Source organism: Dunckerocampus dactyliophorus, chromosome 8 (assembly GCF_027744805.1).
Source record: "Dunckerocampus dactyliophorus isolate RoL2022-P2 chromosome 8, RoL_Ddac_1.1, whole genome shotgun sequence".
Taxonomy (NCBI): domain Eukaryota; kingdom Metazoa; phylum Chordata; class Actinopteri; order Syngnathiformes; family Syngnathidae; genus Dunckerocampus; species Dunckerocampus dactyliophorus.
The window spans coordinates 20522996-20545618 of NC_072826.1; the positions used below are offsets into that span (position 1 = coordinate 20522996).

At 42.4% G+C, this 22623-nt stretch overlaps 1 protein-coding gene across 1 annotated transcript; it reads left to right on the top strand.

The window, feature by feature from the left end:
- The first annotated feature begins 1520 nt into the window (after positions 1-1520).
- On the top strand, positions 1521-19809 carry LOC129186838 (protein shisa-5-like). Its single transcript, XM_054785504.1, has 5 exons — positions 1521-1685; positions 3372-3525; positions 10980-11116; positions 16215-16472; positions 18517-19809. Exons 1-5 carry the CDS (start codon positions 1619-1621, stop codon positions 18702-18704), a joined length of 804 nt encoding a protein of 267 aa, XP_054641479.1. The 5' UTR covers positions 1521-1618; the 3' UTR covers positions 18705-19809.
- The last annotated feature ends 2814 nt before the right edge of the window (positions 19810-22623 follow it).

Here is a 22623-nt window from a genome sequence, read left to right on the forward strand (position 1 = left end):
ACTGTTACCTATTAATGAGAAAAGGCTTACAAAATGGGTGAAATAGGGACGTGTGGTCCTTGCCGTTTGACCCGGTTACATGTTAAATGATTCACATTAAGATGAACATTGAAATAGAAAACGAGGTGCGGAAGTATTGTCGCATTTTACTGCTTCATCAGAGAGCACACCCATCCAGCCAGCCATTCATTTTCTATACCACTTGTCGTCATGAGGGTCACCGGTACGCTGGAGCCTGTACAGTAAATAGGCACACCTTAGCCTTGCTTTATTTGCATGCACTTCTGGAAATTTCTGCCATGTGCATTTCCTCTCATTCTGTGATGTTTTGCTGCTCTCTGCTGGTGTCTCTTATATATTATATTTTCAGACTGGTGGTTGCAAATTGTAGATACACGAGTGCTGCGGCTCAGGCATACCTGTTCATATTTGCATTCTGGAAAAAGAAAGGACCCCCAATATCACATATTACTATTTTTTTTCCCACTTGGAACGACTCAATCTTTTAAACCTACTTCTGCCTGAACTGTACATCCATCCAACCATTTTCTATGCCGCTTTTCCTCATTAGGGTCGCGGGGGTATGCTGGAGCCATATCACTGTTTAATTGTATTTTGGGGTATATAACCCTTTTAAGGACAGTATGTTTACATAACTTCACAGTTTTTTCCTATTTGTAAAAAATAAGCTAATGTAAAAACACACATTCAGAGTTAGTTTTTTTTTACACACACACCATTCCAGACATCCATAGACACACACACACAAACACACACACACACACACACACACACACACACACTTATCATTTCAGTAGCAAGATACCTTTGCAGAAAACAGTTGAAGGTTGGAAATGTTGCTGAATGCTTTGAATGGGAAAAAATAGCGCCATGTGGTGCACAAATATCCATCCATCCATCTTCTATGCCGCTTATCCTCACTAGGGTTGCGGGGGTATGCTGGAGCCTATCCCAGCTGACTTCAGGTGAGAGGCGGGGTACACCCTGGACTGGTCGCCGGCCAATCGCAGGGCACATATAGACAAACAACCATTCACACTCACATTGGTGGACAAATATAATAATAAAAATTTAAAAGCCAGTAGGTCAGATTGAAATCACAACATAAAAGGACTGCCTTTATCAAGATAAATGTGTGATAAAAAATGATATTTTAAACGTAAAATTTTTGGTTGTGAGGAGAAAATGTGTTTTTGTTGTCTAACCGTGAAAGCATTGCCCTTATAAGGTTAATTTAAGGAGCAAAGAGGATGATTTTCATTAATATTCATTCAATCAACACATCCAAAATGGCTTGAAAAACTAAACTGAAGGGCAACAACAAAATGTCCCCAGGATCTCTTGAAATCAAAATGTAATATGGAATAAATGCATTGTATTTATTTTTCTTTTGTAAATTACTAATAAAAATGACTCAATATGTCATCATTTGCACAGTAGGACGATAGACGAAATGGCATCGATGTTACCGGAATTGTGGGCGGAACTACACCGGAGTGAGACACGTATTCGACCATAGACGATCTTGTGGTCTGAGAAGGCTGCTTCCTGTGTTTGTGAGAATCCTCCTGCCTGGCACCTAGAAGAAGGAGCCGCCATGGCGTCAGGCCTGTCCGGTGTTGTCCTCTTGGCCTTTTGTGCCATTTTGCCCGCCTGTGTATCGGGTAAGTTGTAAATTAAAAGAACTAATAATGGACATCTCGTCGTCGTGCTTGGATGCTGTCGTTTGCTATTGTTTCAGTCACAGCGGTATGTGTGTGTGGACCACGAAGACGCCTCAAAACAGAGCAAAGTCTTATCTCTGTCGAAGATGTTAGCTACCTAAACGAAATGATTTCTGGACATTTACATACATTGTTTGGCTTAAAAGAAATGATTTGACCTAGAACTAACCAGGCACTGTCTTTGGGCGTTACTTTCCGGACATTAAATTAGGTACACATGTCCACCCTCATTGGATACGATACTATTAGTTTGCATAGTATTATTTATTTTAGAAACGGCGTTCAAAGTTACGGCTGCAACAAAAGACATAGTTTGAAAATGTAACATTACGGTATCACCAATATAGAGTATTATGTAAATTGGTTGGTCAGAGGCTATGTTGCTAATGTTAGCATGTCTAAGTACTATTTCTTTCTTGAGCCTGCTGCACACGTAAATAAATACGTTTTCGAGTCTTATCTAGATGTCATTGAACCCTCACATAGGGCAATGACAAAAAATACATTTAATTCAAATTTTCAAGAGAGACCTGACATAGTCCCTGGGGTGACCTGCGAGGGGCAGCAGTGAGCCACCGGGTACCAAGACTGCCGAAATATAAAAAGAAGCAATCATAATCGTTAACTAGGGATGAGTGATACCACTGATTCAGTTTCCGATCTGATAGAGTAAAATTCAGAGGTTGGTATCGGCGATACCGATTCGATATGAATACTTTGTGCAAACTCATCAAATGTGTCTGGTAAATTTAAAAAGGTTGGATATTTCATATCATAGCATAAAGAATACAAGACATTTATTGATTAAATACATTATTAATTTAAATATCATCTTAATTTTATTATTATTTATTTATTAATTTTAGACCCTGAAGTATATAGCGGTAGTGGGGTGATTTACAATATAGCCAAGCCAATATACAACAACAGGAAAACAGAACAAAATCATATAAAATATGTGAAAATGGCATTTTAAGCAATAAAAAAAAGGAAATACCGTAAGTAACACAGTAAAAGCATTAAAATAAATGATTAAATATTAAGACCTACTGTTTCAACAGACAAACATTTCAGTCAAACATTACCGGTACCTCAAATGACAGAAGTCTCAATATTTTGATTTGACAATTGATTTTAGAGCATGAAGGGCTGGTATTGGAAGTATCAATATTTTAGCATCGATCTGCACATCACTACTGTTGGCTTATCCACTAAGTTTGTTTGCCGACGATATTGCGGCGGGGCTTGAAAGACACATGAAATAAACACTTGTGTTTATCTTATTAAGACTTAAACAAAAATGTAAGAAAATAAAATTTAATGATGCCTAACGAAAGTAGTGTATACAAAATTATGTACTGTGTAAGCGAACCACTTTATCGTAAGACTAAATAAAACTATACTAATAATAATAACACAGTTTGATGACATGTAAAGGAAATGGGGCGCATACAAAAATGGGCAGAAGCGATACTAATTCAACATTCTTGAACTGCCATACAAGTGTAAAAGTAAGTTAAACAATCTATAATGAGACTAAATAAAGCTAAAATATGTTGTTTTATAGCCTGATATGTGATGTTGGGGCTGTGAAGTCATGTTGCTTGTCTTTGTGGTTTCTTATAGCGGATGATAAAGCCTGTCTATCGTACACCGATTTATCAGGCGTGCATCATCCATACGAGCGATGTTACACAGGATTCTGCTGTGGCATGTGCACTTCCAGACGATGCTGTACCAACACTTTTCTTCGTTTTTCCGAGGATCGTCAAGAAGACTGGTAATGTGCTTTTCCACCTAAAAACTTTGTTTTTTCGTATTTTTCTTTTGCATTTGTCCTTGCACCTCTCAGGAACCTCCTGTAACAGGAACTATTGGTTTTCCTGTGCACGACCACCACCGTGCAGCTGCAACCTACTGGAAGTCCCCCATTTTTTCACTGTCGTGCAAGCAGATCAACAAATCTGTTTGTTTTGTAAAGTTACAGTATGTGTTCTGTAGTCATCAGAGTTTGTGTGATTGAGATGCATTTCACAGTGGAACATTCGAAATCATTTTTACCATATGAAATAACGAAAGTTAATTCAAGATTCAAGATTCAAGAGAGTTTTATTGTCATGTGCATAGTACAACAGCAGTTACACCATGCAATGAAAATCTTATTCTGTTCATTCTCCCAAGAAAAGAAAGAAAACAAATGAAAGAATAAGAACATAAGAAACATAAACACATAAACATATATACCAATAAATTAAGCAACAACAACAGAAGAGACATTAATACAAGTAAATAATACAAATAAATAAATAAATAAATAAAGTGCTATGAGTGTGTGCGTGTGTTGCGTGCGGCGTGTGCGAGTGCTTCGTTGAGGAGCCTGATGGCCTGTGGGTAAAAGCTGTTTGCCAGCCTTGTGGTCCTGGACTTCAAACTCCTGTAGCGTCTGCCTGACGGTAGGAGTGTGAATAATGAGTGTTGTGGATGTGTGCTGTCCTTGATGAGGTTGTGTGTTCTGCGTAGGACTCTAGATTTATAAATGTCTTGCAGTGAGGGGAGGGCTGCCCCAACAATGTTCTGTGAGGTCTTGATCACCCGCTGGAGTGCCTTCCTATCACGTGTTGTACAGTTACCGTATCAAACAGTGATGGAGGCGGTAAGGACACTTTCGTGCATCTGTAGAAGCAACTAGGGATTGTGGTGGACATGCCAAATTTCCTCAGTCTTCTCAGGAAGTACAGTCTCCTTTGGGACTTCTTCAGAATTTGTTGGGTGTTGTGAGACCAGGTGAGGTCCTCGCTGATGTGTGTGCCAAGGAACTTGAAGGTTTTCACCCTCTCCACCTCAGTCTCATCAATAAACAGGGGTCTATGCGGCTCCTTTTCCCTTGTTCTTGGGTCGATGATCATCTCTTTAGTCTTATCTGTATTGAGAAGGAGATTGTTATCACGACACCAAGCTATGAGGTCCGCCACCTCTCTTCTGTATGATGTTTCAACACCACCAGTGATCAGTCCGATGACTGTAGTGTCATCTGCAAATTTAATGATGCTGGTGTTGTTCTGGGAGGCCACGCAATCATAGGTGAAGAGCGTGTAGAGGAGTAGACTCAGCACACACCCCTGTGGGGTCCCAGTGCTCACAATTCTTGAGCTGGATGTGGGGTTGTGGACTCTGACTGACTGGGGCCTGCCTGTGAGAAAGTTAAACACCCAGTTACAGAGGGAGGGAGACAGGCCAAGTGTGAGGAGCTTATTTGTGAGTTTGTGGGGGCAGACTGTATTAAAAGCAGAGCTATAGTCTATAAATAGCATTCTGACGTATGTGTCCTGGCCCTGTAGGTGAGAAAGGGCTGTGTGGATGACAGTGTTGACTGCATCATCCGTGGACCGGTTCTGGCGATATGCAAACTGTAGAGGGTCCGCAGTTGCCGCCGGGATGCTCTTTTTGATGTGGATGTGTTAAATGATGTGTTACAATTTTAAAGCTTTATAAAAAGTTCATTAACAGTATGTCAATGTTTTAGAAAAATAATTAACATTCTCAACTGTATATAAGTGGAAGGTCTAGCTTATCCTAAAAAAGATAGAAGGGATATATTAGATGCCATGCAACACACTTTTAAAGTGTGAAAATAAGTGAGCCGCTGTATAATAACACTACAGAAAACTAAAAGGATAAAAAACATGTTTTGATGACATGGCATGGCATCAGTCATGGTGCACAACTAAAAACATCATACAGCAACGCAGCAGATAGACAAAAACAGACAAGACACTACCGTTATTTTTGCAGAACAGTAACTAACAACTATGTAACTTTAAGAGCATTTCCACCAAAACAGCACCGCAAAGCACGCTGGGGAACAGGAAGTGCTCCCAGTGACGCTACAATACGCTAGCATGCATGATATCGTATGTTTTTAAAAAGCCAGCGGGAGCAAAACTGAGTTTGGTTGTACTTTATTGAAATATTTAACAATATACTCACGTTATTTTTGATCAATCCTCATCCACAAATCCATCAAAGTCCTCATCTTCTGTATCCCAAATGAACAGCGGGGAAAATTCTCCATCAAACATGCCAGGTTCCCTCTTGTCATTGTCAGAGCCACTCTCGTTGCCGTGCGGCTCCTCAGAAATGATGCCGGCTTTTGTGAAAGCTCGAACAACAATGCATCAGACACGTTATCCCAAGCATCCACAATCCATTTACAAATTGTGGCGTACCTCGCACGGCGCTGCCTCCCAGTCTTAGTGAACTTGTGTTCGCCATCTGTCATCCATCGCTCCCACACCGCTTGCAACTTCACTTTAAACGCCTTGTTTACACCGATGTCCAGAGGTTGGATTTCCTTAGTTAAGCCTCCCCAAATGATGGCAAGCTCCGAGTTCATTTGCTGCACTTGGTTTTTCACAGCAGCTGTGAGCTGGACGCCCATAGAGTCACAGATCAACAGGGTCGGTGACACGTGTCAGGGAAATCCTTGCAGATAACCAAGACAATTACTGGACTGTATAACTACTCAAAGAAACAGACTCAACCACGACAAGATTGTCTTACTCGCGAGGAGAAACGGAGGGACGCACCAGAGTTGTATCCCATACCGCTCTGGATACGCTCTCCGAAAAACCTCTTTATTTGCAATTGGGCGTTCCCTAGTTACACGAGAGTTCAACTTCTCAAGGAAGGGGCCTACTACAGCCGAACTCTGTGTCTCTATCTGTGTGTGCGTCAGTGTAGTGATATCATACGTGTGGTTTAATTAATTTTCTAACATTACAGCCTGCGAAAAGGAGCAAAAGACCTTGAGCACCTTAACCTCCTCCATGTCTCTGAGTTACACAAGACTGATCCCTTTGATTCCCCTCACAGGGCCTGCTTACTCCCTTCTATGCACAAGAGTACAACAATAATATATTTATAAAGTGGGTGATAACGTATATAGATTTCTCTAACAAGGCTCTTGTTTGAACTGATGCTGCAAATTGCAGCTGCTCTCATTCATGGTCACATCACATTCTCACACGTGAAAACGTGTGAGCGTTTAGTACATTTTCATAACAAAACCTTCACAGCAATAGAAACACATTCTTTCACAACATGGGGAAAAAAAACATCCGGTCTCTTTCCGTACACGTAACTCAGCCATTTTCTCCTTGTTCTTCCAGCCCTTTTGATTGGTCTTAACGATGACTCCGACTGGAAACTTTTCTTTAGGTAGCGTCCTCCTCTTAAAAATCACCCTAGGTGGCAGTTTCTGTCCATTACCATGGCAACCAAGCACAACAGTACAAGCCGACTTCTCGTGCCCCGTTGTGTGTATCGCTACCGTGCTGGTCAACCACAAGGCGTGCCAGATTATAAGGCGCCCCGTCCATTTTGGACAAAATTTAAGACTTTTAAGTGCGCCTTATTGTCGGGAAAATAAGGTAGTTTCGGCTAGTTGGTGTGGTCACTTAAGTAAAGCATTCTGTTTCTCAAAACAATATGCGTTCAAGAAAGTAATACATTTCCATCACCGAACCACTGCTCACAAAAAAGTCAAACCTCTCCATTGTTTAGAGTTATTTTCTCTTCGTTCGTGTCACTGCGTGCTGCCACTTGTCCATTTTTGTGTTTCACAATGTTTAGACCGCTGCGACACGAGAAAGTAAGAGCTAGTCTAGAGTGATATTGTCTAGTATTGTTCTAGATAGCCTGTTCCGACTACCGTTAGTTTGTCAACAAGGTTGTTGGCGACATCTAATTATATACAGCAGATCTCTTCAAAACATGTTTCTTCTTCTGTCCCGGGCGTGTAGGAACGTAATCCTCCTCGCTGACGTGTACACTACACACATGAAGCGGTTTCATCCTGGCCACTTTGGTTCACACATTATATAGCAAATATGGCGAAGTTTCTGATACTGAAGGCATTAGACGCCAGGCATTGTGCTTTTTAATGGTCATACAAGCGTAGAAATCAGTGAACCACTGTATATTAAATGTTTGGCTTGGTTAGGTACTGTATTTGGGGGTCCTAACTTTTGAATGAAGAGATTCAAGAGAGATTCAAGAGTTTTATTGTCATATGCACCGTAAAACAGGTAGTTCTGCTATGCAATGAAATTCTTGTTCTGTTCATTCTCCCAGAAAAAGAAAGAAAGAAAAACACAAGAAACAACATCAGAAACATAAATACCAATAAATTAAGCAACAACAACAGAAGAGACATTAATACAAATAAATAAATCAATAAATAAATAAATATAAAGTGCTATGAGTGTGTGCGTATGTTGCGTGCAGCGTGTGTGAGTGCTTTGTTGAGAAGCCTGATGGCCTGTGGGTAAAAGCTGTTTGCCAGCCCTGGACTTCAATCTCCTGATGGTAGGAGTGTGAATAATGAGTGTTGTGGATGTGTGCTGTCCTTCATGAGGTTGTTTGTTCTTTGTAGGACTCTAATTTTATAAATGTCTTGCAGTGAGAGGAGGGCTGCCCCAACAATGTTCTGTGAGGTCTTGATCACCCGCTGGAGTGCCTTCCTATCACGTGTTGTACAGTTACCGTACCAAACAGTGATGGAGGCTGTAAGAACACTTTCGATAGTGCATCTGTAGAAGCAACTAAGGATTTTGGTGGACATGCCAAATTTCCTCAGTCTTCTCAGGGGACTTCTTGATCATTTCTTGGGTGTTGTGAGACCAGGTGAGGTCCTTGCTGATGTGTGTGCCAAGGAACTTGAAGGTTTTCACCCTCCCACCTCAGTCTCATCAATAAACAGGGGTTTATGCGGCTCCTTTTCCCTTGTTCTTGGGTCGATGATCATCTCTTTGGTCTTCTCTGTATTGAGATGGAGATTGTTATCACGACACCAAGCTATGAGGTCCGCCACCTCTCTTCTGTATGACGTTTCAACACCACCAGTGATCAGGCCGATGACTGTAGTGTCATCCGCAAATTTAATGATGCTGGTGTTGTTCTGGGAGGCCACGCAATCGTAGGTGAAGAGCGTGTAGAGGAGCGGACTCAGCACACACCCCTGTGGGGTCCCAGTGTTCACAATTCTTGAGCTGGATGTGCGATTGTGGACTCTGACTGGGGCCTGCCTGTTAGAAAGTTAAACACCCAGTTACAGAGGGAGGGTGACAGGCCAAGTGTGAGGAGCTTATTTGTGAGTTTGTGGGGGCTGACTGTTAAATGCAGTGCTGTAATCGATAAATAACATTCTGACATATGTGTCATGGCCCTGCAGGTGAGAAAGGGCTGTGTGGATGGCAGTGTTGACTGCATCATCTGTGGACCGGTTCTAGCGGTATGCAAACTGTAGAGGGTCCACAGTGGCCGGGATGCTCTTTTTGATGTGGGTCTTCGATGTGGTGGACTTAAAGCAGGTCGGTACAGATGCATGTGCAAGCGACAGGTTAAATATGTCAGCAAGTACATCAGCTAGCTCGATGAGCAAACCCGAAGTGCACGGCCTGAGATGTTGTCTGGGCATGCTGCTTTTCGTGGGTTTGTTTTGTTCAGAACCCTGCGCACATCAGCTGATGTCACCATGATTGGTGAGTCCTGTGTGCTCCCCAAGTCCAGCCACCCTCTCTGCTCATCAGGAGTTTGGGTGTCAAAGCGGGCGTAGAACTCATTCAGCTGGTCTGGAAGTGTGGTTTGGCTGGATGTGGCTACGCTACTCCGCTGTCGATAGTCTGTGATGTGCTGGAGCCCCGCCCACATGCGCCGAGGGTCTGAGGTGCAATAGTAGCCCTCCAGCTTCTGTCTGTACTGTCTTTTGGCCTCTCGTATGGACCTCCTCAGGTCATATCTGGCCTTTTTATAGTTCTCAGCGGTGCCCATGACAAATGCAGACGAACGAGCACGTAGCTTAGCCCTTACATCACAGTTCATCCAAGGTTTTTGATTAGGGTATTTTCTGTAATACTTGGTGGTGGTAACAGTCTCTATGCATGTGCTAATGTAGCCAGTAACAGCAGACGCGTATTCATCCAAATCAACAGTACAATCTTCCCTCCCCGCTGCAGTTCTAAACACATCCCAGTTTGTGCAGCCAAAGCAGTCCTGAAGTACTTGATCAGTTTCTTCATTCCACACTTTAACAGCTGTACTTACAGGGGGAGCTTGCTAGAGGAGTTGTCTGTATGTTGGATAAAAGAATATGGAAATGTGGTCAGCTTTTCCAAAATGGGGTCTTGGAATAGCCTTCAAAGCATCTTTCATGTTGCTGTAGACTTGGTCCAGGATGCTATTTTCTCTCATGGGAAAGCTTACATGCTGGTAATATTTGGGGAGAACAGTCCTGAGGTTGCAATGGTTGAAATCGCCAGATATAATGAATACAGTGTCTGGGTGTTTGGTCTGTTGTTTATCGATGATGTCATGCAGGAGGCCCAGTGCGTTAGAGGTGTTAGCTCGTTGTGGAATGTAGACAGTTGTTAAATACACAGCGCTGAACTCACGAGGCAAAAAAAAGGTCTGCATTTTACCATAAGCAGCTCAATGTCCGGTGAGCAGTGGTTTTCCATCGTCTGTACGTCTATGCACCACCGTTTGTTTACATAAACACAGACGCCGCCACCTCTGTGTTTACCAGACGCTAAAGTCTGATCTCCCCGGTAAGTGGCAAATGTTTCCAACTGGATCGCCGAGTCCGGTATATCCTCCGTCAGCCAGGTTTCTGTGAAGGTGAGCACACAGCACTCTCTGATCTCACGTTGAGCTGTAATCCTTGCTCTCAGCGCATCTTGTTTTCGAGAGAGCGGACGTTGGCTAGCAGCAGGCTTGGTAGCGGTGGCCTAGTCACTCTAGCTTTTAGCCTAGCATGCAGGCCACCCCTCTTGCCCCTTTTCCGCCTCGGATGCTTTGCTCGCCGGGTATTCAGCTCACCAGGCCCGCAGGCTGCTGCATCCTCCCGACGCAGAAGAAAGCCAAAGTCTGAGAAGCTGAATGAACGTTCATGGTGAACCCTGCCGATGTTCAAAAGTGTCTCTCTGTTGTAATGTACTGCGTGAGTGTGTTGAATGTCCAATATGAACAATAAAATATCAAAAAATAGAAAAAAACGAGAGGAGTGAAACGGAGACGTCTGCCACGGAGGGCGCCATCTTGCATGAAGGATGGGTCGGTTGTTTGAGTGTGCCTCAGAGGAGAGTCTCAAATTTTTGAGGTGCACATTTCTTTTTATATTCTTGTCTGCAACTGACAAACCATTGCGATTGTTTTCTCCTTTTGTCTCTTCTCAAGTGAGGACACACAACTGATGGGCTCTCCGCCACTGTTGGGCAGCATGATCGGCGTTGGTATCTTTACCTTGGTGGTGCTCATCAGCTGCTGCGTCTGCCCCTGCTGCTGCCTGTACAAGATGTGCCGCAAGCCCAGACGTAAGTCCATCCATGTTGTCGGTGTACACGTGTGTGCGTGCGTGCGTGCGTGTGTACTAGTATTTGTGTGCTTAACATTGCCAAAATGGGAACACTATTAGGTACACTTTGCTTTCAGAAATGCTTTCATACTTTTGCTTGAAACATTCCTGGGAAAGCGTGCACTCTAGTTCCATGATGCCCCATTGTTGAATTCCAAATAGGCCACAAGCTCAAGCAAAAAGCTGCTGCTAGTGAACCAGTCAGCAGGAGCAGAGCGTTGCTGCCTGACCATTCAAAGTGAAGTAATGCTATTTTGGGGTCTTTACAATTACTCACAGTCTCACTCACTGTGTTTTTCTGCTACTTGTCGAGAAGAAAAAACATCAGGCCAGTCATGTGAGCTCTGATGGCTCACCTACCCCATGACTCTCATTACCAAAATTTGGTTACTAAATCTCCCTAGAATTAGAATCAACAGGGAAAATAAGTTCAGCTGTTTTCTTTAGGATAAATATATTAAAACCACAATCCTATTTTTGATGTTTATTTAGGAACGAGACAGTCTTATCAGGACATAAGAGACAAATTGAGCCATTTAATTTGTTAAAGGCAAGGCGACACAAAAGGCAAAGCGACACAAAAATGTACATGATTTTTGTTCCCGATGACAAAAAATGTCCACCTGAAAATGCCCATTTATATGAATTAATCTTACCTTTTAATATACATCCTCACTCAAACTGGAAAAAAATATTATTCCTCTCTTTATTTGTGGAGAAACATTTTTAATATGTTAATCCTGACTGTAATTACTCCCACAATATAAGAATACAAAACATACAGAAACTCTCACAAAAACAACATAGATACATGACGTAGAAAATCACATAACATGACAAATAGATATTGTACAATACGGAGGAACTTTGGTCAAATCCATGCACAATATTAATGAATATTTCTGTATGTGTATGTATATGTGTGCATAGTAGAATTACTCACAAGAGCAGTCAAGCTGGTTATATCAGGTCTACAAGTGGACTTACAGTGGGTACGGAAAGTATTCAGACCCCTTTAAATTTTTCACTCTTTGTCATTTCAGCTATTTGCCAAAATCAAAAAAGTTCATTTTATTTCTCACTAATATTTCTCACTACACTCAGCACCCCATCTTGACAAAAAAAAAAACAGAAATGTAGAAATTTTTACAAATTAAAAAATAAAAACTGAAATATAACATGGTCATAAGTATTCAGACCCTTTCATATTCATTCATTCATATTTAACTCACATGCTGTCCATTTCTTCTGATCCTCCTTGAGATGTTTCTGCTCCGTTATTGGAGTCCAATAAAGTGTTTCATTAAACTGATTGGACTTGATTAGGAAAGGCACACACCTGTCTATATAAGACCTTACAGCTCACAGAGCATGTCAGAGCAAATGAGAATCATGAGGTCAAAGGAAGTGCCCAAGGAGCTCAGAGACAGAATTGTGGCAAGGCACAGATCTGGCCATGGTTACAAAAGAATTTCTGCAGCACTCAAGGTTCCTAGCACAGTGGCCTCCATAATCCTTAAATGGAAAAAGTTTGGGACGACCACAACTCTGCCTAGACCTGGCCGTCCAACCAAACTGAGCAATCGTGGGAGAAGAGCCTTGATGAGAGAGGTACAGAAGAACCCAAAGATCACTGTGGCTGAGCTCCAGAGATGCAATAGGGAGATGGGAGAAAGTTCCACAAAGTCAACGATCAGTGCAGCCCTCCACCAGTCGGGGCTTTATGGCAGAGTGGCCCGACGGAAGCCTCTCCTCAGTTTAAGACACATGAAAAACCACATGAAGGACTCCCAGACTATGAGAAATCAGATTCTCTGGTCTGATGAGACCAAGATTGAACTTTTTGGTGTTAATTCTAAGTGGTATGTGTGGAGAAAATCAGGCACTGCTCATCACCTGCCCAATACAATCCTAACAGTGAAACATGGTGGTGGGAGCATCATGTTGTGGAGGTGTTTTTCAGCTGCAGGAACAGGACGACTGGTTGCAATTGAAGGAAAGATGAATGCGGCCAAGTACAGAGATATCCTGGAGGAAAACCTCTGCCAGAGTGCTCAGGACCTCAGACTGGGGCAGAGGTTCACCTTTCAACAGGACAATGACCCTAAGCACACAGCTAAAATAACGAAGTGGTTTCAAAACAACTCTGTGACCGTTCTTGACTGGCCCAGCCAGAACCCTGACCTAAACCCAAGTGAGCATCTCTGGAGAGACCTGAAAATGGCTGTCCACCAATGTTCACCATCCAACCTGACAGAACTGGAGAGGATCTGCAAGGAAGAATGGCAGAGGATCCCCAAATCCAGGTGTGAAAAACTTGTTGCATCATTCCCAAGAAGACTCATAGCTGTACGAGCTCAAAAGGGTGCTTCTACTCAATACTGAGCTCAGGGTCTGAATACTTAGGACCATGTGATATTTCCGTTTTTCTTTTTTAATAAATTAGCAAAAATTTCTACATTTCTGTTTTTTTCTATCAAGATGAGGTGTTGAGTGTACATTAATGAGAAATAAAATGAACTTTTTTGATTTTGGCAAATGGCTGCAATGACACAGAGTGAAAAATTTCAAGGGGTCTGAATACTTTCCGTACCGACTGTATTTATTTATTTCCGCATCTGTGGGTGTTTTTGTCATGTTGCACACTTTTTCACTTCCTGTCAGTCTGCCAACACTCACTCCAAGGCTTGGAGTGGTTTGGAATGTTAGCTCCACCTCATGTGTGAGTCATCGTCACCACGGCAACCACAAGGGGGAACTCTCCAACCATCCAGTGTCAGTGTTTTTTTTGTTTTTTTTTTTTACAGGAAGTAGTCATGATGACTCTCAGAAAGAATGGTGGGGGTGCAACTGACACAACCGTTCCATCTTCTGTTTTTCTTTTTACGCCTACCAAAGGGAACTTCAATGTACACTCAGTATTCATGCTATTCATACAAAGATGTCTTAACATCTTCCAGCAGGTGTGGCCAAGTCCAGCTCGGGTGTAATCCACCTTTTTTTCATTAGGCTGCGGCTTATTTGTAAAATGAAATTAAACGAGGCCTGCAAAACACACACACGCAAGCATACTCCTGATCAAAATCTTAAGACCTGTTGAAAAATTGCTATAATTTGCATTTTGCACATTTGGATCTTAATGAGGTTTTAAGTAGAGCTAGGTTGTTTATCACCTGATCAAAAGTTTAAGACCACAGGCTATAAAAGCCAAAATGTGCTCAAAATGTTCATTTTCTGTCAGGCATTCACACTGTCATGCCCTCCTGATGGCTAAAGCTAAGAAGCTTTCTCTTTTTGAACGTGGTCGGATTGTCGAGCTGCATAAGCAAGGCCTCTCGCAGCGTGCCATTGCTGCTAAGGTTGGTTGCAGTAAATCAGTCATTCTACATTTTTTGAAAGATCCTGGGCATTATGGAACAAAAAAGTCAAGTGGTAGACCCAAAAAAATCACACCTGCACTGAGCCGGAGGATCCGATTGGCTGTCCATCAAGACACAGGGCGGTCTTCTACCCACATTAAGGCCCTTACTGGTGCCGACTTCAGCGCAATAACCATCAGACGGCATCTGCGGGAAAAGGGTTTAAAAAACAAAAAAGGAATTCAAAGACCTCGTCTCCTTCAACGCCACAAAACTGCCCGTTTAGACTTTGCCAGGGAGCATCAAACATGGGACATTGAAAGGTGGAAAAAAAATGTATTCTCTGATGAGAAAAAATGTAACCTTGACGGTCCAGATGGCTTCCAACGTTACTGGCATGACAAGGAGATCCCACCTGAGATGTTTTCTACCCGGCACAGTGGAGGGGGGTCCATCATGATCTGGGGTGCTTTTTCATTCAGTGGAACACTGGAGCTTCAGGTGGTGCGGGGTCATCAAACAGTGGTTGCTTACGTGCAGATGTTGCAGCAGGCATCCCTCATGACTGAGGGCCCTCGTCTGTGTGGTAACAGCTGGGTTTTTCAACAGGACAACGCTGCAGTTCACAATGCTCGCTTGACCAAGGACTTCTTCAGGGAGAATAACATCACTCTTTTGGACCATCCTGCATGTTCCCCTCATTTAAATCCCATAGAGAACATTTGGGGATGGATGGCAAGGGAAGTTTATCAAAATGGCCATCAGTTCCAGACAGTTGATGCCCTTCGTGAAGCCATCTTCACCACTTGGAGCAATGTTCCCACTAGCCTCCTGGAAACACTCACATCAAGCATGCCCAAACCAATTTTTGAAGTGATTAACAAGAACGGTGGAGCTACTCATTACTGAGTCCTACTGGGAACATTTTTTGTTCTGGTTTGGAGAGTTTTTTGTTAATTTTTTACTTTTGACCAGCTGATAAACGACCTATTTCAGTTTAATTGTTTTCAGTAAATTACTTTTTCAAAGTGCTTTTTGTCTCACTCCCCCTTCTTGTTTTTACATATTGTAGCTCTACTTAAAACCTCATTAAGATCCAAATGTGCAAAATGCTAATTCTAGCAATTTTTCAACTGGTCTTAAGATTTTGATCAGGAGTGTATGTATACTCTGTGTGTGTGTGTGTGTGTGTGTGTGTGTGTGTGTGTGTGTGTGTGTGTGTGTGTGTGTGTGTGTGTATATAATATATATATATATATATAATGCTGTGTAAATATACACACACATACATGTGTATATGGATTGATTTCTGTGTGTTTAAAAACAAAAAAAGTGAAAAATATCAAATAATAGCCGTCCTCATTTTTCACTTTTTCTGTGTGTGGCCCTTCATATACTGTATGTATTAATTTCATATACAGTGCTGTGTTTATTAATATGAAACCAGTGTTTCCCACAGGACTGCAATCTACTCATGATGGTCGTGGGCTGCGTAATCGTAAAATTTGCATAATTGTTGTCACTTAATTTTACTGTTTTCTTACAGGGAAAATTGGGATAAAAATGTGTAACAGTAATGTAAAAGTGTGATTGTTGCGTTGTCTGTGGAGTTGACATGCTTTTGCTAATGTTCCACAAACTAAACTTGTGCTCCGCAGTTTTCTTTTTATTAACATTCCTCCTTGTTTTTAAATGCAGCTGTGATTGCAACCACCACCCACACCACAGTGGTGACCAGCACCCCTCAGCATTACCCCCGACAGCCAACAGCATCGCCCGGGCAACCCCACCCCTACCAGGCGGCCCCCTACCCAGCCTACCAGCCTGTACCGGTCCAGCCGGGATACGGCAGCCAGCCCATGCCACCACAGGGGTACGGGGCACAACCCATGCCCACAATGCACCACCCTGGACAGCCTTTTACACCGGGACCACCACCAACGTATCAGGAAGCCAGTGAGTGGATTTTATTGTAAAGGTTTGACCGTGTCCACATGTCCAGACTTGGTGAATTAGTCAGCTTGTGATTCATAACATTATTTTGCTTATAAACAATGTGGATGAGCAAGTATGATGATGATGATGATGTTGTTGTGAAAGTGCTGTGTTGCATGAAAGGATTATTGTTATGTTATTATTATACAATGTCACTCTCTCTGAACTGTCATGCTTTCACGAAAACAACTACACTGAACTATTCTAGTTATGACATTTCAATTAAATACAAATTAAATTTGTTTTTAGTCACAACATAGTCATTCATTTAAAAAAAAAACTCTTTAGTCACTTTTTAACCCTCCTGACATGATATGCTGTAGTCTACTTTCAGAAGCTACCTTTTAGTGTAAGAAAAAAAATCATTTACTTGGTAGGTGCTGTGTGCTGCTTGGACGGTATCTCACAAAAGTGAGATACACTTTTTAAAACTTAACATATATCTTCTTAATACTGTAGAAGTGAGTATGGTACATCCTTTAGAGTAGTCAGTGTACAGGTTGTACAGCAATATACATTTAATTCGCTGAAAATTCTTCAATACACCCAATGAGCCATGGCTCCTCAGTGCCAGGAGCACTCATGCTCATCCATGACATTGCCACCAACCATGCTTGCCTGTAGGCAAGACACAATTGTCAAATTGCTTATGTTGCCAGCTCAGTGTTCCCCACAGGTCTGTAATTTGTCTGTTGCGGGGGGTATAGTTTCATTTCGTGCAGTGGTATCCATGCGTGTTTTAAGCACACATGGGCAATTTAAGGAAAAAAAACTGGTGTGTCCTGGGCTCTATGTACGAGTGCACTGATTTTAGCAATGTCCCGATACAAATTTTTCACTTGCGATCTGATACCAATATTACAGCTGTAAATATCGGCCGATACGATCTAATAATCATAATAGTAATTATAGATTGAATTTATATAGCACCTTTTTACAAGGTGCTATAAAACGTTTCGCAGTGAAGTGAACCCATTATTCATTCACTCTTCAGTCACACCCTGGTGGTGGTAATCTACATCTTTAACCGCAGCTGCCCTGGGGCACTCTGATGGAAACGTGGCTGCCAATTGGTGCCCACGGCCTCGCCGACCACCACCAAACATTCATTCATTCATTCATACACCAGTGTGAGCAGCACTAGACGCGAGGTGAGTAAAGTGTCTTGCCCAGGGACACAATGAGAGTGACTGGGTGGAGGGAGCAAGGATTGAACTGCCAACCTTCCAGTTTCTGCTGGACGACCTGCTCTAACCCCTGAGCCACTGCTATCTGCTGATATCAATCCGATGTCAGCACGAATCGTCCATACTTTTCTAACTTATTTTGTAGTGTGGAATATTAGAAAAAGCTTGATCAAGTGATATTACTCAGAAAAGAGAACAACAATCAGCAACAGTAGGTAGTGAGTGAGACTCCTTATTTGATGACTGTCTCTCAGTTTGATTGTTGTCAAGCTAACGGTTGCACATTGAACTGACTTTTTTGTGGTTTTGTGATGGAAATGTGTTACTCTTTTGATTGCATATTGGTTTGAGAAGCAAACTCTTTGCCTAAGTGCCCCCACCAACTAGCGGGAACTATACGGTCCCTTCAGAAGCTATAATAAAATGCTAAAATGTGAGGGGATGTACTCATGACATAGTGATTCACATACACAATAAACACTAGGTTATGGTGGTGACAGTATACTTATTGCTGAGAGCTTCCACCGCTATTTAGCAGGCCACTTGTAGACTGCCTTTTATTTCCCTATGAGGGCGTTCAAAAGTTTTGTCTGTGTGGTTTTAAAAGCAAGCAAACAACAACACAAAAATAAGGTTATGCCTCACTACAAAGCTAATAGCAACATTTACTGTGCTTTACGCATGTTTGGCTACAAAGTATAATCACCACTTTGTGTAATTGTGACTCACAATAAAAGACATTGGCAGAACTGACATTATGGTTACGCTCAAAGCACTTCTAATGTGTTTGCTTTTTTTTGTCTTCTTGCTGTGTCCAGCGGGCCCCATCTACCCTCCCAACCCGATGCCTTACAGCCAAGCTGCGTTCAACCCCGGTCAACCCTCCTACCCCCTGCAGCCGCCTCCTGTGCAGCCACAAGCCAACGCTCCACCAGCCCAGACGGACTACCTGGCTCAGCCCGCGTACAACCCCGATTTTGTCTCCCCGCCACCTAAGACTGGATAATGGTCTCCCTCGTCATGGTCACGCCCTCAGCCGCATTGAGTGTGCTGCAACAAACTTCATTTGTCTCCCTAAGGGGGAAATTATGTTACACTTTTATACATTTTACCATGCGAAATACAAACGCGCATGCACACACATATGCACGCGCAGGATCATGCATCATTCTTTGCATGCCTTGAGCGAAGATGTCAGAGTGAGAGTTGTGCAGTTGCTCTCGGAGTTCTCAGGAAGTAAACTGGCAACTCCACATCAGCAAATCCCAATTCCATTTCTTCTTGGAGGGTTATGAACCTGCCCCAGTGGTCAAATATGAAACAAAAGCTCATTTTCAGCTGTCAGAGCTGTAACAGAGGCAGGGCAACGTCTCTGTGTAAGAGTATTTGCAATGCCACCGCCGTAGTATGTATCACCGGACCTTCTGTTATGGCTTGTTTGTCTGTGGCATTGGTAAGCATCCGCCAGGGCTATTTAAATGTCCAACCAGCAAAATGTAAAATGATTGTTTTTCATTTATTTTATCATCATCATCATCATCATGCGTTGGCTTTCGTCGTTGTCTTCATAAGGCTTTCAAAGCATAGGGCAGTAAAAAAAATGGCTTTAAAAAACATTTAAAATAAATGTTCATTCACTTTTTAACAAATTTAACAACTGTACTAAAATCAACATTTAGCAAAGTGTAATAATTTGTAAGGCCAAACTAATTTCTATAGCTTATTTTCTTTTTAAAATAAAGAACATGTAGCTGAAGTTGATGTAAAAATAAAAATACATGCAGTATTTCTTCCTTTTTCTCAAGCTGGTGCATCTCTAATTGAAGTCCTGTGGCGCCCCACACGGAAAGGCGTACTGAAAAGTGTTGGTGGGGAATATTTATAGTTTTATGTTACGTAGTGAGAACCTCGCAGGGGGAAAAGAATAAAGGGATGTTGATTGTGTTGTTTGAGCTGGCCAACTCCTCACTTTGGTCCTGCTTTAGTTTTTTTTTTTGTTTAAAATGTTTTAGATTGTTCCAACTGGATGCAAATGTATCTGAAATTCATTGGTAGCTCTCAGCAAGAATAACCAAAGGTGGAGTTTATTTTTTTTGTGGTTTACTTCCTCATACTCACAACTGCTGTGCTGTGCCTTAGCCGCAAAAGTTTCAACAATTTGGAAAATTTATTGTCGTCTTGTGTTATTACTGACATTGTTATGCAGGTGGTGACTATTTGGTTATGTTTGACTTCTTTTTACAAGCCATATCTTGTACCAGTCAGGAAGTGCATCTTTCCTCCTTTGCTGTGCACTGAATATTGCTCTTTCGCTTCCTCTCTCCCTCTCTCTTTCGCTCTCTATCACTATCTCTCTCTCTCTGTCTCTGCGAGTGCATGTGCTCGCTGTTGAGTGCAATTACTTGAAAATAGTTTTTGCTCAAGTGACCTTTTTTTTAGCCAACCCAGCAAGAGCCTTTAAGTAGAATCGGTGCAACTTCCTGTTTTTTTTTTAAACTTTTGTTAGTTTTGTCATTCCAGTTGCATCATAGTGTGATTTGTGTGCCATGCGTACAGATTGCAGTTACTTCCTGTCAAATGTGACCACAAGCAAGTCAGTTGAATAAATTACAAATCCATCTCGTATGTATGCATGTGTCTTCTGCTTTTCATTTCTGTGACTTTCATGTTGTTTGAGTCGTTGAAAACTTGTTTTTGGTAATGGGTACTGGAAGCCGTTGACTCGTCACTTACCTCGATGAGCGCTAGCTAAATTCAAAACGGGACCCAGTCAGTAATTGTCAATAACTCAGTGGTTCTCAATCATATCTCGTCATGCCTCCCCTAAGGGAAAAGACATTTCACGCCTGCCCCCGATTTGAAATCGTATCGAGTTGACACTAGCATCATTCAAGCATTAATGAAGGATTATTTCTTAAGAAAATGCCTGAAATAAAGACGGCGAGTTTGCACAGTTTACCCCCAGACAGTATACAGACTCATTAACACGTGACTGAATTAATCTGGAAATGATCAATTTTCCCATCGCAATAAGAGACCTGGGCCGCACGGTGGTCTAGTGGTTAGCATGTTGGCCACACAGTAACTGTCTGGAGATCGGGAAGACCTGGGTTCGATTGTTCTTGCATGTTCTTCCTGGGTTCTCTCCGGGTACTCCGGTTTCCTTCCACATTCCAAAAACATGCATGTTAGGTTAATTGGTGACTCTAAATTGTCCATAGGTATGAATGTGAGTGTGAATGGTTGTTTGTCTATATGTGCCCTGCGATTGGCTGGCGACCAGTCCAGGGTGTACCCCGTCTGTCGCCCGAAGTCAGCTGGGATAGGCTCCAGCATATCCCCGCGACCCTTAGGAGAAGCGGCATAGAAAATGGATGGATTGGATGGATTAAGAGACCTGCCAACCTCGAAAAGTGTTACGAGTATAGTCTGGCCCTGCCTTTCACGCCCCCCTGAAACCTAAGCACTGCTCTAACTGCATTTGTACATAAAGTATGTTTGCCTTGCCTCAGATGAACTCTCCTTTCCCCTTCCTACTCGAGCAGCATGACAGACTCAACAAAACGAACGATTCACGAAGACTCAAGTTTTACTGACTCACAAATGGATGAAGACTCTAGCTTCACTGACTCATGGGTGCTTGACGTAGACTCGAGTTTCACTGACTTGCTTGACAAAGACTAGTTTCATTGACTCACGGGTTGACGAAGACTCGCGTTCTACTGACTCATGGGCGCTCGACCAAGACTCGAGTTTCACTGACTAAAGAGTGCTTGAGGAAGACTCAAATTTCAGTGACTCATGAGTGGCCGAAGACTCAAATTTCACTGACACACTAGTGCTTGACGAAGATTCGGGTTTTACTGACTCACGAATGGATGAAGACTCAATGTTCACTGACTCATGGGTGCTCATCAAAGTCTAGTTTCATTGATTCACGGTTTGACAAAGGTGCTCAACGAAGGCTAGCTTCTTTGACTCGTGGGTTGACGAAGACTCGAGTTTCACTGACTCACTGGTGCTTGACGAAGACTCGGGTTTTACTGACTCACGAATGGATGAAGACTCTAGCTTCACTGATTCATGGGTGCTCGATGTAGACACGAGTTTCACTGACTCACAAGTGCTTGTCAAAGGCTAAATTCATTGACTCACGGGTTGACGAAGACTCGAGTTTTACTGACTCATGGGTGCTCAACAAAGACTCTAGTTTCACTGACTCAAGAGTTCAAATTTCACTGACTCACTAGTGCTTGATGAAGACTCGGGTTTTACTGACTCACAAATGGATGAAGGCTCTAGCTTCACTGACGTATGGGTGCTCAACGTAGACACAAGTTTCACTGACTCACAAGTGCTTGACGAAGACTCGAGTTTCACTGATTCAAGAGTGCTTGATGAAGACTCAAATTTCAGTGACTCACGAGTGGATGAAGACTCGAATTTCATTGACTCACGGTTAGACAAAGACGCAAGTTTCACTGACTCACAGGTGCTCGACGAAGGCGAGTTTCTTTGACTCATGGGTTGACGAAGATTCAAGTTTCATTGACTCACTCGTGCTTGACAAAGACTTACATTTCATTGACTCCCAAGTGGACAAAGACTCGAGTTTTACTGACTCACGGGTGCTCGATGGATGAAGACTCAAGTTTCATCAACTCACGGGTTGAGTAAAACTCCAGTTTCACTAACTCACAAGCTCAACTTGTTGCATATGTGTGTTTCTTTGAATGCGCACGACAGGTGACTCGAGTGAATCGAGTACCCAATTACCTTTCAGTGAGTGACTCATAAAAACTCGAGTCAATAAAAGTAACTGAGTTTCCCATCACTAGTTGCCATTTAGATTTTTATACAAAGATTATAATGCTCACTTTAGAAGTATTCATGTAACAATATTTATTATTGTGGTTGCAGTATGA